The sequence below is a fragment of the Macaca mulatta genome, chromosome 20 (genome assembly GCF_049350105.2).
Source record: "Macaca mulatta isolate MMU2019108-1 chromosome 20, T2T-MMU8v2.0, whole genome shotgun sequence".
Taxonomy (NCBI): domain Eukaryota; kingdom Metazoa; phylum Chordata; class Mammalia; order Primates; family Cercopithecidae; genus Macaca; species Macaca mulatta.
Window position 1 is genome coordinate 1,946,177 of NC_133425.1, and position 14,154 is coordinate 1,960,330.

The following is a 14,154-nucleotide window of genomic DNA, read 5'->3' on the forward strand; positions in this document are numbered from 1 at the left end:
GGCAGATGTGCCAGGAGAGGAGCCGTTTCATAGGCATGTTGAGGGGGGTGCCTTTATTAGACAGACGCTGGGAGACAGGCATGGCGGGGACCTGGCTGGGGGATGACACAGCTAGTGATGGCTGCCGCTTCGTACTTGGCTTGCTTTGGACCACAGCCTCGTAACAGTAACCCCTGCTTTCCAGGGGCCCAGCACCCCCTCTTGCCAGGGTCCACACACAGGGTTGTGATGGGACCACCCCTGCAGGTCCAGCTCTGTCTCCCACCTTCTGCACAGAGCTTCAGGGGAAGCCTCCAGAAGTCAGGGGTGGGAACCCGTCTTGCTCTTCCTCAGGCAACCCCAAGACAGGCTGAAGCCCCTCAAGCACTTGGGTGCCCGACTAGCAACAGCAAGGGCAGCACCTGTGGCCCTCAGCCCAGGGCCAACGAAACAGGCTGTGGGACCTCAGGGACCTTCTGCTGCCTGGGCCACCCCACCTGGGCAGAGCCAGCGGGGAACCCAGAGGCACCCAACTGGAGGTGACGGGGCAGCTGCGGGTCCTGGCCAGTCCTAGCTCCTGCTTGGGTCCCAGCACACCCTGCAGCTCACTCACAGTTTTTGGGGGAGCCCTGGGGTCTTGGGGCATGTGGTTCCGCTGTCATGCACACGCATGGCCTCCTGGGAGTCCTGGTCCTGCAGCCCCTACCACCGGATGCCCAGGCCAGTGTTGGCCTTCTCCACGGCGTGGTACTGCGTATGCAGCAGGCGGCCTGCACACTCCGAGTCCGTGCCCTGCAGCCAGTGTGTGTACAGCTCTTGAACCCCAGGCGCATCCTCGGGCATCTCAGCCCGGACCATGCCGTACAGTCTCTCCACGTGCTGGAGGAGCTCCCTGCTGGGCCTGTCTGGGGCCTGGAGCTGGCCCCCACCATTCAGGCAGCCTGTGGGAGAGCAGACGGGACACATGGGTCACAGCCTGTGCCCCAGCGGAGCCTCCTGACCACCTGGGAGCAGGGAGGTGACCGGGCCCCTCTGTGCCCCACTTCCTCCCACTCCCAGCCTGGTAGGTGGTGGCCCACAGCTCTGGTCCCAGAAGGGGCCCTCGTGTCCTGTCCCTCACGGGAGCTACCTGAGGGGCAGGCCATGACCTCCACGTAGTGGTAGGGGCAGCGCCCGCGTTTGAGCCTCTGCACCAGGTTCTGGATGTTGCGGAAGCCGTACGCCATCGCGAAGTGCAGCAGCACCTGGCCCTCCTTCTCCAGGGTCACCTCCTGGAAGTCCTTGTTCCTGGGGGGCACAGGTGGGGTTTGTCTACGTGGCACACCCACCAGGCTCCTGCCCGCCTGGGAGGGGAGGCCTGCTGGGCTTCAGGGGATGACCGGGCAGCTCCCAGGGCTCTCTCCCTCTCTCTTGGGCAGGGGGACGGACAGGAACGGAGAGAGGGCGGAAAGCTCACTGCCACGAGTCCAGAGGGGACCTCACCTCCAGCTTTGGGCTCCCTGTCTGTAAAACAGGCCTCCCTCCCCAGGGATGGCTGTGAGGCCCTGGCCCTCCCGCCTGGGATGTGATTGCATGCCCTGCGCCAGACACCCACCACCCTTGACCACGCTGGCCTCTCGGGCTCAGGGTCACCATCCCCCACGATGGGCCGACTGAGGCCTGGAGGGCTTAAGTGAAGTCACACCCTGAGCCCACCAGGAGGGCCCTGCCTGGGCCCAGGGTCCCCTCCAAACCCTGCAGGCCGTCCTCCACCCAGGCCATCTCTGGGGGAGGACCCCGGGTGAGGCAGCAGCCCAAGGAAGGCTGGGGGCTGTGTGGTCGCTCTGCCCAGAGATCTGGCCCATCCCACTGACCTCAGGGGTTTGTAGGTAACCTCAGCCACATGGATTCCAAAGAGCTCTCGGGCCGCGTGCCGGAACACGTGCTCCAGGTAGCCCCCCGAGCCCCCTCCCCGATGGCTGGTGGGCTCCTCTGCAGAGGCACCGCTGCACCTGGCAAGGAAGGAGCGGCCTCAGTACCGCTGGGGCTGCTGCCTGCCAACCGCCGGAGCAGGGCCTGTGTCCCTCACACATGAGCGTTTGCGTTTCCAAGTGGGAGACAAGTCACAGGCACAGAGGAACAGCTCCAGTGTCCCCGGCCATCACAGGGGCCCTGCCACTTCTTTTTTTTTTTTTTTTTTTTTGAGATGGAGTTTCACTTTTGTTGCCCAGGCTGGAGTGCAGTGGCACGATCTCGTCTCACTGCAACCTCCCCCTTCTGGGTTCAAGAAATTCTCATGCCTCAACCTCCCAACTAGCTGGGATTACAGGTGCCCACCACCGCCCCTGGCTAAATTTTGTATTTTTAGTAGAGACAGGGTTTCACCATGTTGGCCGGGCTTGTCTCAAACTCCTGACCTCAGGTGATCTGCCCACCTCGGCCTCTCAAAGTGCCGGGGTGACAGGCATGAGCCGCTGCGCCCAGCCACTCAGCCACTTCTGAGGTGGGGCAATGAATGGGGTGAACAGATTTTTGTTCATTTTAATTCTCAAGGGTTGTTGTGATTTTGTATATTAATTATTTTTGGTGGGGTAAATAGATGGTAATTTGTGCTTAATAATTTTAGTTGAATGATGAGGAAGAATGTAAAGACCGTGGATATAATAATAGGAGGTCAAGTGGATGTGGCTAGTTGAGGCATTTCACTGTAGAGAGAGATTATTTCTCTCAGTCTTTAACTTAAAAGGTGAATGCTGGGGCAGCTGTGCAGTGGATCTGTGGAAATAGTTGATAGAGGGCTTATAGAGTGGAGGTGTAGTAAATATATGGGGTGAAAGTACAGATTCATAGAGTAAATACAGGTCGCCAAGATGGGCTGTGGGGAGGCAAGCCCAGAGCAGGGGGATGCTATCCCCAGAGGCGGCGTTAGAAGCTAAAATAACAGTTCTTGGTGGCAGACATACGTACAGGCTGTCCAGAGGGGCTGGTTCCAGGTCGGGGAGGGAGACGTCCTCTTCCTCCAGCAACCTGAAAACTTCTCCTGCAAGGAAACCACAGCACAGACACTCTTTAGCTGAGATCTCAGCAACAAAGTCAGAGAACATCCTAGCCGCCTGCGTCCCTAGCAGTCTCTACTTTGGCCCCAGAAGGCCCCAAATGTCCACCCCAGCCCGTGGTAGGGAGGCCGGGCCTGGTCACTCCTGAAGCCCCTCTGGAGGCCACCTGGTCCTGCCGAGATGGACACTTTGCTCACCCAGTGTCCATCTGTCCAGCCTCTTGGGCAGTCTGCTTTTCTTTCTTTTTTTTTTTTTTGAGACGGAGTCTCACTCTGTCACCCAGGCTGGAGTGCAATGGTGCGATCTCAGCTCACTGCAAGCTCTGTCCTCTGGGAATCAAGTGATTCTCCTGCCTCAGCCTCCCGAGTAGCTGGGATTACACGTGCGCTACCACTACTCCCAGCTAATTTTCGTATTTTTAGTAGATACGGGGTTTCACCATCTCGGCCAGGCTGCTCTTGAACTCCTGACCTCGTGATCCACTTGCCTCTGCCTCCCAAAGTGCTGGGATTACAGGCATGAGCCACCGCATCCGGCCGCAGTTTGCTTTTCTGCCTCACATTGGGGAGACTGTGGGGCTGCTTGACTCAGGAAAGGGGTGACTAATGGGAGCTGAAGGGGCTGCACTTGAGAATCTCTGCCCACCTCCAAAGACTCATTTCAGAGCCAGCAAGGAGGTACTACTGAGAGCCACTTGGCCGCAGGTCCCCGAGACAGGCCAGCTGCAAACGGGCCCACCTGGCTCCAACAGGAGAGATGAGGGTACGCGCACGCGTGCAAGCCCCCAGGCTCCAGCCAGAGCCCCCGCAAGCAGGATCCTGGGCAGTCGCCACCTGTGCTTGGGGCTCAGGAAGCAGACCAGGAGGCTCGAGGGCTCCGGGCCGCACGGCATGACCGCACCTGTTGTGAGGACACAGTCCACATCCCGTGTCTGGTGTTCCTGGTTGAAAAAGTCGGGTCTAGAGGCTTCCAGCTTTTTGTCATAGCAGGGCATCACCGTGACGTGGTAGATCTTGTCAGGAGTCAAGCGCTACGAGGGAAAACAAACACACGTCTCCCCAATCCCAGCAGTACGGTGGCCGAGGCGTGACCTGGAACTCAGCCATCCTGCAGCCAGGCCGGACCCCGAGGGACAGTGAGCCTCACTCCCTTTCCCAGGAAGCCTCCTGCTGGCTCTGCGGATGTGCCCCTGGATAGGACAGGCCCTGGCTGCGACAGAAAACGACACTGACCCGTTCCCAGTGTGCCTGCACTCCCTAACAGCCAAGTCCAAAGGAGGAGGAGAAGTGGCCTTCCCACAGCTCAGGCCCTCTCGCTGCACACCAGCCGGGGAAAGGGATGTCACAGGGGAACCAACCAGCCCCAGCCCCAGGTGAAAATCCGTGTTTTCGGGCGGGAGGTGCTGTAGGGGACATGGGCACTCCGGGCCCAGGCACCACCAGGGCCACCCTCAATGGCTGAGTGTCGTCAGGCTTCAGTCCCGCCCCCCACTGGCTGAGTGTCGTCAGGCTTCAATCCCGCGGGGCCTCAGGTGGGGGTCGTGCTGGGCACCCTGTGGATCTGGTGGCCGGGGCTGCCCGAGGGCCTCCTGCTCCCTCAGCCCCAGGCCTGGCTGTTTCTGTGTGAGCAGTGAGCAGCTGTGGATCGGAACGTGGCCCTGTGCTGCCCAGCAGGAGAGGAGTGGCCTGAACTAGGAGGGAACAAGGGTGGAGGTGTGCTCGGGAAGGCCACACACCAAGGCGAGGACTGTTTCCTGCGGCTTCGCGGCAAACAGCCAGAATAATCACGTCTGGCCGCTCCCCAGCCTGAGCCTGGGGCGGCCCAACGCCGTTACCTGCTGCTGGGCGAAGAAGTCCTTGACCAGGGAGCCCATGACCTGCTGCGGGGACCGGGCGGTGCTGATGTAGGGGAGGATGAAGCTGCCGTGCGTCTTCTCGGCATAGCAGATCCAGCCTGAGGCGACAGGGGCACACGGGGCTGGCGGGGGCGCACGGCGGCCCCCGCACCCACAGGCAGCAGCACGACATTCTGGAGGCGGGTCCGCTCATATGGGAGATCATGATGACATTAAAGAGTGCTCGTTCCTGTTCTTCCCACCACCACGTGGAGCTCGGCGTGCACGCAACACCGCCTAGGGACCTGAGGTGACTGTGGGTGGCTCCCAAGGGAGGGCAGCCCCTTCTCCACAAAAGGCCATTTGTGCCAACATTTCTAACCCGTCCTGCGAAACCGGCTTGCGTCTCCACCCCCTATCCCCCGCTTTGTCATCCGTGTCCATATCATGTCACATTTTAACTTAACTCGAACTTGACTCTCACACCGCCCGCACCATGAGCACACCTGGGCAGGCGGAGGCCAGCAGGGGCAGGGCCTGTCTGCAGTCGGCCTGTCCTCGGAATCGCCGCACAAACTCTCTCTGGCTCTCCAGGAGGCTGAAGTGCCTTGAGAAGGCGGTGTCAAAGACAAAGTGCACCCCTGGAAGGTGAAGGTGGGTGCCTGGCTAGCCCCGCGCGGGACGCCCACGCGAGTACACGCCTGTGTGTGGACCACCGTGGTGCTGCTGGGGGACGTGTGTGGCACCCGCTTCCCGTGCCAAAGCCCCGGCCCCACCGTGGGGACCTCCTTAAGCCGCGTTGCCTCGGCATCCCCTGCGAATGCAGGGCTTGCTTTCCCACCCCAGAGGCAGGGCAGCCGCTCGGCAGCTCAGTCCTCCACCCTCCCAGCTCCTTAGCAAGGCTGGTCCAGGGAACTGCCACGTGCACTGCTCCCGGTGACCCTCCCTAGGGCACAGCTGGACGTGGCCTGCTGGACTGGCCCCTCGGACCCTGAGTGTGCAGACCTGCCACAGTGGCCGCCCCTCACACACGGCAGGACTCCTGGGACAGGCCCGCCGGCTCCAAGCCCAGCAATTAGAACTGCTTGGTAAACCTGCCTGATCGTGCCCTGGACACCAGCAGAGGCACCAGCACGTGGGTCCCTCTGTCTCTGCCTGACCTGTCATTCCTGCCTCGTGTAACCCATGGTCGGAAGACGGCCTTCGGACTCACTGTGCCCCACCTGCCCGTGATCTGTAAGTAAAAATCTTTGAACTTGCTTCCTATTCCCGTGGGGACGAAACCCACACCTTCCACCTGGAGAACCACGGGCTGCCCCAGGCCAGGTTTCCCCTGAGACACCAGGTCAGGCTCCCAGTGCCAGAGCACTGCTCAGACACCAACTGGACGTGGGTGTGGGTCAGACAAGAGCCACGGGGCACCTGCCAGTGTCAACAGGTTTCCAATGTGAGGGACCCGGGACACAGTTGGATGACAGGCAGTCTGCCGGGTACAAAGCACACAGTCCTGCCTCACTGGGAACGAAGGGACTGGACGTGGCGGTTACCCATGAAAGGCACACAGCAGCCATGAGGTCCAGCCCCTTCATTCCCAGTGAGCCACCGGGCATAGGAGCCTGGTTAGCTGGGGCCTCTCAAGACACCCAAGCCCAGCTCCAGGCACACAACCGAAGTCCGCCGAAGCTGGCCTTAGCTGAACCCAGCGGAGCCCCGGAGAGAGTGCCTTAATATCATCAGCTAAAAAGTACAAGGAGTTGGTCAGCCCCAACTCACAGAAAGTGCACAGTCAGAATGCAGACGATTTCTGTGAGAAGGCACTGCTCTCAAATGTCAAATCAAAACTTCAGGCTGAGGTCACAGAGGGAATAAAGTTTCTGTAGCACTGAAGTTCAGGGCTGGGTGGCATGTCAGTGACTCAGAGGCACGAGGAGCCTGGGCTCACTCAGACGCCCCCTTGGTGTGGAGTGGCAGTGTTACCCCAGGTTCAAAGCCTACCTATTTTTTTAAAGAATGAGGTTAATTTCCTGGCAGTGTCTGTAGGATTCAGCTGAAACCGTGCAGCCAGCGATGCTCTAGACTGTGGCGAGACTGAGACTACAACCAGCCTCTGCTGACTGGGCGCCGCCATCTGCAAAGCAAGGGGAAGACGCTGCTTACTCTGCCGGCCTTATGCTGATTCCTGGTGCCCAGAGCTGCCCGGTGAGATGCCGTCGGCTGTGGAGAGGGCATGCCAGCTCTATCAAGAGTGTCTTTTTTTTTTTTTTCCCCCACACAGAGTCTTGCTCTATTGCCCAGGCTGGAGTGCAGTGCTGTGATCAGAGCTCACGGCAACCTCTGCCTCCCAGGTTCAAGGGATTCTCCTGCCTTAGCCTCCTGGGTAGGTGGGATTACAGGTGTGAACCACTGTGCCTGGCCAAGGATATCATTTTTTTTTTGATGGAGTCTCGCTCTGTCACCCAGGCTGGAGTGCAATGGCATGATCTTGGCTCACTGCAACTTCTGTCAGTGATTCTCCGGCCTCAGCCTCCCGAGTAGCTGGGATTACAGGTGTGCACCACCGTACCTGGCTAATTCTTGTATTTTTAGTAGAGACGGGGTTTTGCCATGTTGGCCAGGGTGGTGTTGAACTCCTGACCTCAGGTGATCCACCCGCCTCAGCCTCCCAAAGTGCTGGGATTACAGGCGCAAGCCACTGCGCCCGGCAAGGGTGTCATTTTGATGTATATTTAGAACCTGAAGTTCCGGGCCTGACACGTTCACCACTGGCACCAACTGACAGGTAAATCACCGAGATCCCAAGCCTCAGAAAGGCAGGTGCCACCTGCAGGCGGCACCACACAAGCTGCCCTTGGCAAAATGCCTCGGCTGCTGGGGTGGATTTCAGGTTAAAGCAGAGTCCTCTGGCCGCCCACCACTTACTTTGTTAGCATCTAGAACCTTCTTCAGCTCTTCGTGGCTCTGCTGGGTGATAAGCACGGTCTCTGCAGAGGTGATGCAGCCGCTGCACGCCAGGCAGTCGTTTAGGGAGACCTTGGCCTTCTCCAGCCTCCGGGTCCCGCCATCCTACAAGGGAGAAGAACTCGGTGCGCACCGCGAGCCCCCTCTGCATGAGGACATGGAGCCAGAGGATAGTGGAGTCCAGCTCATAACCAACAACCAACATGGCTGCTGGCTGGGCTTGTGCTGCTTAATTTTTAAAAATTAGACATGTATTACAAAAATGCACACACACGTTCTAGAGTTTCATAATGCCATCAAAGTCTACTTTTTGGTACGACTTGGTTAGTGCATCAGAATCACAGGAATAAGGCTTGCCACTGGTTTCTCAGCAAAGCAGCTGCCACCCCGCCCACCCATGGGGTCCTGGACAGGTGCTGGCCCCGGTGCACACTCACGGGGCTGTGGGGCAGGAAAAAGCTGAAGGTGGGCTCTGAAAGGAGGAGGCAGGAGAGCTGAGGACAAAGAAGGAAAGGACAAAGGGATGGGAAGAGGAAAGCAGAGGGAGGAAGGCTGGGAGCCTGGCCCCCCATTGGCAGGGCAGAAACGATCGTCAGTCTCGGCCAAACAGATGCAGGAACGAGGTGTTCCAGTGGGGACGCTGGGACATCCCTTAGCCACTTTTCTTAGATGCAAAATGCACGAAGCTTGAGCTCCCCCAACTCCTCCTGCAAAGGCAGGAATGGTTTGAGCAGGGTCAGGGGTGCTGCAGTGGCCCGGAACGCAGCCAGAGGAGCAAGGCTACTGGGTGGGAACCCCTCACAGCCCCGCTCTCTGCTAGGCCTGTGTGTCATGCAAAGTCACAATCTGAGCTCGCCCTGTATTCCTACGTTGGTTCTGCCTAAAGGCACAAACCGACAGCCGGGCCCACCAGCACCCCAGCACCTTCCAGGGGTTCCCTTCGTTTGTGGGCCAGGCCCCCAGTGCTGGGCTGCAAATCGTCTCAGTGCAGTGGTTCATGAGATCAGGCAGACGTTTTTTAGAGTTCAAATGGCAGACAGTCAGGTGAATTTTAACAGTTTCTTTATTTTTTTGAGATGGAGTCTCTGTCTCAGGCTGGAGTGCAGTGGAGCAGTCTCAGTTCACTGCAGTCCCTATGTCCCAGGTTCAAGCGATTCTCCTGACCTCAGGTGATCCACCCCCTGCCCTGGCCTCCCAAAGTGCTGGGAATACAAGCGTGAGCCACCACGCCTGGCCTGAATTTTAACAGTTTCATCAGGATTTTATCACTTAGAGAGGAAGTACTATCCTTTAAGAATAAGGGGTCTGAACTAGAAAATCTTACATGGTTAGAACTAGGGGGAACAGGCAGACAGGATCTACCATCTCTGCCAAAGAGCCCTTCCGCTGAGCAGACCAAGCTTGCTGTTTGGCCTGGTGCTGCTCATTCACCTGCCCAAGGCACCCTGACCCCCAGCCTCCCAGATGGCAGGTGAATTCGACCAGTGGAAAAGGGCTGGTAAGACGTGGAGCGTTTCAGCGTCACCGCTCCGAGCTGGGAGGAAGCAGATAAAAAAGTGTTTCGGACCAGCCAGGCAGGAGAGATGGTGGGGCAGCCTCCTGTGCCTTACTTGGTTAACTTGGAAGTAGCTCCCGTCATCTTCTATGCGAATCTTGGCCACGCCACTTCCCGGTCTTTTTTCCACTTTGACAGGCTTGATGCATTCCTAGATCAGGAAGAGACCCCAAGTCAAGGCCTGGGAGTGGGCAGAGGCTCCCTGGGAGGCCAGGTCTCAAGAATGGCTGCCCAGCCACATGGCATGAAGGCTCTGCCCGCAGCCATACACTCAGGGACTGAGGCTGGTCCCACCGTCTTCTTCCTGTCCCCCTGCTCTCACCTCAGGGAACGGGTTCCCAACATCCTGCGGCACTGAAGGTCCCAGTGTGCACGAAAGCCAGTGCTAATGGTGCCTGCAAACTACCCACCCGCGGAGACACCACCAAGGCTGACCTTTACCCTTCAGGTGAACGGGGGCGTGACTACCACAGAGGCCAGAGGGTTACACTGCCCATCGAGAGGACGTGTGCTTGGATCTGTTTGGAGATCACCTCCTGCCCAGTGCCCGGGAAACAAGTTCATTTCTCTCCCTTCTCCTTGAGAACCCTGTCAGCCCGGAAAGCCGCCTCCCAGCCCGCCTCTCGCCCTGCTCAGCCCTGGCCCCGCGGAGCTGTTGGACATGGACAGGCAGGCGCACCCAGGTAAGGGCGCCTGCAGCCTCCCGGGTTCAAGGGTAGCTGTCCGGTCCACCTGGGCGACGTCAAGGACAGCTCTACTGAGGAGCCATTGCGGGGCGTCTAGCGGGCCGCCCCCACCGCCCTCAACTGAGGTGGGGTCCCCACCGCGCCTGTTTATGCGGATACAAAGGCTGTGGCTTGGGGGTCCTGAGGCCTGACAGGGCGCCCGTGCAGGGGAGGAGGCCCCGATCCGGGCCTCGCCGCGCTCCAGCTGCGACCCAGGGGTCGGGTTAGAGTTAGGGACGGGTGGGAGCCGCCTCCGCTGCCTCCCCTGGGTTGGGCAGGTGGGCGCCAGCCAGCGACCGCTGGACCCTCCCACGCAGCCCGCTCGGACACTGTGGGGCACAGGAGCGGGCCGGGGGGCGCCGCCCTCCCTGGCCTCAGTTTCCCTGTTGGTAAGAAGCGGGCCGCAGTGTCAGAGGCCCCGCGCCGGGGTCGATAGAGACCCCGACGGCCCCCACCGGGCTCCCGGGATTCGGATCTCATTCCTCAGGGGAAGAAGTGGGGCACAGAACAATTTCCCTCCGCGCGAGAGGGCACCGAGCGCAGCCTCTCCCCCGCCCGCCCAGGCCGGCCCACCTGAGACGGCCCGATGAAGTCATCCAGGTCCGTCAGCTGCAGCGCTCCACTGAAGGGCGACGCCATGACGGCCGCACTTGGCGCCGCGCGGAGGTGTCGCCCAACGGCGTGAAACGAACGGGCTGGTTCCGCCACGCTGCCGGAAAGCGCCTCCAAGGTGCATGCGCACCGCGCACCTCGCCCCGCGGCCGGCGCCCTCTGCTGACGAACCCGGGCGCTGCTGCTCCCCGCCCACCCCGCGGGAACCCGGGACCGACCCTTTCCTCCGCCTCCCGCGCGTCCCCGGCCCCGGGTTGGGTTGCAGGGGGCGGCCGGGTCAGCGCCGCAGCTCCGGCCCCGGAGTCTCTCCGCCTTCACAAGAAAGCGGAGGGGATCCTGGCTCCGTCCACTTCGTTATCCGTTGCGTACCTGCGAACCAGGTGCTCTCGGATGTAACCCAAGAACCCGGAACTCGCGTGGCAGGCAGAAGGCGCTCAGCTCGTGTTGGGGAATTCAGGCAGGGAAGAAAGCAGGGATGGGGGCAGGCCTCACCTTCCTGGGGAGCCGCTCCCAGGGCCTCCAGCACCCTTTTCTGTTATCTTGGAGGTCAGTCTGGAAAAGTCCATACCCCTGGGAGACCCTGAAACAGGACTCTGCGGACCGACTCGCTTTTTTTTTTTTTTTTTTTTAGACGGAGTCTTGCTCTGTCGCTCAGGCTGGAGTGCAGTGGCGCAATCTCGGCTCACTGCAACCTCCGCCCCCTGGGTTCAAGCGGTTCTCCTGCCTCAGCCTCCCGAGTAGCTGGGACTACAGACGTCCGCCACCACGCCCGGCTAATTTTTTGTATTTTTATTAGAGACGAGGTTTCACCATATTAGCCAGGATGATGTCAAACTCCTGACCTCCTCCTCGGCCTCCCAAAGTGCTGGGATTACAGGTGTGAACCTCTCTGCCCGGCCCTGACTCACTTTTTTTTTTTTTTTTTTTTTTGAGACGGAGTCTCGCTCTGCCGCCCAGGCTGGAGTGCAGTGGCCAGATCTCAGCTCACTGCAAGCTCCACCTCCCGGGTTCACGCCATTCTCCTGCCTCAGCCTCCCGAGTAGCTGGGACTACAGGCGCCCGCCACCTCGCCCGGCTAGTTTTTTGTATTTTTTAGTAGAGACGGGGTTTCACCGTGTCAGCCAGGATGGTCTCGATCTCCTGACCTCGTGATCCGCCCGTCTCGGCCTCCCAAAGTGCTGGGATTACAGGCTTGAGCCACCGCGCCCGGCCTTTTCTTTTTTGAGATAGAGTCTCACTGTTGCCCAGGCTGGAGTGCAGTGGTGCGATCTCCGTTCACTGCAACCTCTGTGGCCTGGATTCAAGTGATTCTCCTGCCTCAGCTTCTCCAGTAGCTGGGATTACAGGCACCTGCCACTGCGTCCGGCTAATTTTGTAGTTTTTAGTAGAGATGGGGGTTCACCATCTTGGCCAGGCTGGTCTTGAACTCCTTACCTAGTGATCCACCCACCTCAGCCTCCCAAAGTGCTGGGATTACAGGCGTGAGCCACTGCGCTCGGCCTTGACTCGCTTTTTAAGCCGTTGTTTGTCATATGTCCAGTTACACGTCTAACGGCCAGTTTTATGGGGACTTTTGAGGAAATTCCTGAATCTAGGCTGGCATCTTTCTGGCCCGGGCAGGCTCAGCCCATGGAGATCTCACGGTGGCAACATCCTAGGCCCCAGCCTGTGCCACACCCTCCCCGGGGTTCTAGGCCCTGATTCCGACCACGTGTCTACAGCTGGATGCGGCCTGGGCACTCCTGCACCTGCCTGCACCTGCCCGTGGGGTTTGGGCCACCATCCTGTGTGGCCTCCTCCATCGCCTGCAGCTGCTCCTCTCGGCCAGACAGGACTTTCTTCTGCTGCTGCACGGAGGAGTTTCCTCAGCACCTGGGCCAGGTGGGCTTCCAGGCAATACCTGGCTGAGCTTGGAGATGAGGTGCCTGAAATATGTTCTATTAAAAATAGAACAAGGCCGGGCGCGGTGGCTCAAGCCTGTAATCCCAGCACTTTGGGAGGCTGAGACGGGTGGATCACGAGGTCAGGAGATCGAGACCATCCTGGGTAACACAGTGAAACCCCGTCTCTACTAAAAATACAAAAACTTAGCCGGGCGAGGTGGCAGGCGCCTGTAGTCCCAGCTACTCGGGAGGCTGAGGCAGGAGAATGGCGTGAACCCGGGAGGCGGAGGTTGCAGTGAGCTGAGATCCGGCCACTGCACTCCAGCCTGGGTGACAGAGCGAGACTCCGTCTCAAAAAAAAAATAAAGAAATAAATAAAAATAAAAATAGAACAGAGGGCTGGGCGCGGCGGCTCACACCTGTAATCCCAGCACTTTGGGAGGCCGAGGCGGGTGGATCACTTGAGGTCAGGAGTTGGAGACCAGCCCAGCCAACATGGTGAAACCCTGTCTCAGCTAAAAATACAAAAGTTAGCCCAGCATGGTGGTGTGCACCTGGAATCCCAGCTACTCAGGAGGGTGAGGCAGGAGAATCGCTTGAGCCTGGGAGGTAGAGGTTGCGATGAGAGCGCACCATTGCTCTCCAGGCTGAGCAACAGAGTAAGACATTGTCTAAAAAAAACCAAGAAAAATTAGCCAGGCGTGGTGGCACACACCTATAATCCCAGCTACTAAGGAGGCTGAGGCAGGAGAATCGCTTGAACCTGGGAGGCGGAGGTTGTAGTGAGCCGAGATCATGCCATTGTACTCCAGCCTGGGCAATGAGTGAAACTCTATCTCAAAAAAAAAAAAAAAAAAAAAAAGCCAGGCATAGTGGCACGCGCCTGTAGTCCTAGCTACTCGGGAGGTTGAGACAGGAGAATCGCTTGAACCCAGGAGGTGGAGGTTGCAGTGAGCTGAGATCACACCATTGTACTCCAGCCTGGGCGACCAAGCGAGACTCCATCTAAAAGAAGAAAGAAAAAAATATGAAAGAAACTTAATGCCACTGAAATGCGGTGGAGTGGGTTTACAGAAAATGTGAGAGTGAGGAGGGCTGTTGAGATTAGGGGAAGGGTCTTTAGGTGAGCTTCTTCCTGCTGCTCTGGGTGGAGCTGCGGTGGGGGCTCAGCCCCTTGGGGGTTCTTCATTAACTCACAGATATTTCCCTGGAGCCCCTGGGCTCTAGTGCCAACCTCGTGCCTCTGGGCTCCCTGCTGTCGATTTTGCAAATTGTTTCATCATCATCATTAGCGAGTATTTACCATGCACTTCCCATGTGCTAGTCCCTGAGCCAGGGCCTGGGAACCCGGGGCTTACGTGGATCAGTGAGGACACGAGGGCCGGCCGGGGACGTAGGACGAGGCCGGCTGGACCCCAGGTTGCTGTGATGCTGTGACTGTGTGTGGGCACCCCCTTTCCCTGGGCTGGAAGGGGTGCCTGGTGGAGGCGTCTGCTCTGGGGGCACCCCCAGGACCCCCTGTTGCCTACGGCCGCCCCCGGTGGTTGGGAGGGAGGCCGTGTGCTAGCATCCT

General features: G+C 59.1%; 1 protein-coding gene across 4 annotated transcripts; it reads right to left on the reverse strand.

Moving 5' to 3' along the window:
* Nucleotides 1–34: 34 nt before the first annotated feature.
* CIAO3 (cytosolic iron-sulfur assembly component 3) lies at nucleotides 35–10,771 on the reverse strand. Of its 4 annotated transcripts, XM_077984060.1 has the most exons (12): nucleotides 10,660–10,746; nucleotides 9,797–9,879; nucleotides 9,417–9,512; nucleotides 7,768–7,911; nucleotides 6,844–6,976; nucleotides 5,355–5,489; nucleotides 4,849–4,967; nucleotides 3,915–4,044; nucleotides 2,926–2,998; nucleotides 1,833–1,970; nucleotides 1,109–1,266; nucleotides 35–920 (listed from the first exon to the last, which is right to left on the reverse strand). In XM_077984060.1, the coding sequence occupies exons 5-12, from the start codon at nucleotides 6,974–6,976 to the stop codon at nucleotides 682–684; spliced, it is 1,125 nt and encodes a 374-aa protein (XP_077840186.1). In that variant the 5' UTR covers nucleotides 7,768–7,911; nucleotides 9,417–9,512; nucleotides 9,797–9,879; nucleotides 10,660–10,746; the 3' UTR covers nucleotides 35–681.
* Nucleotides 10,772–14,154: the final 3,383 nt, after the last annotated feature.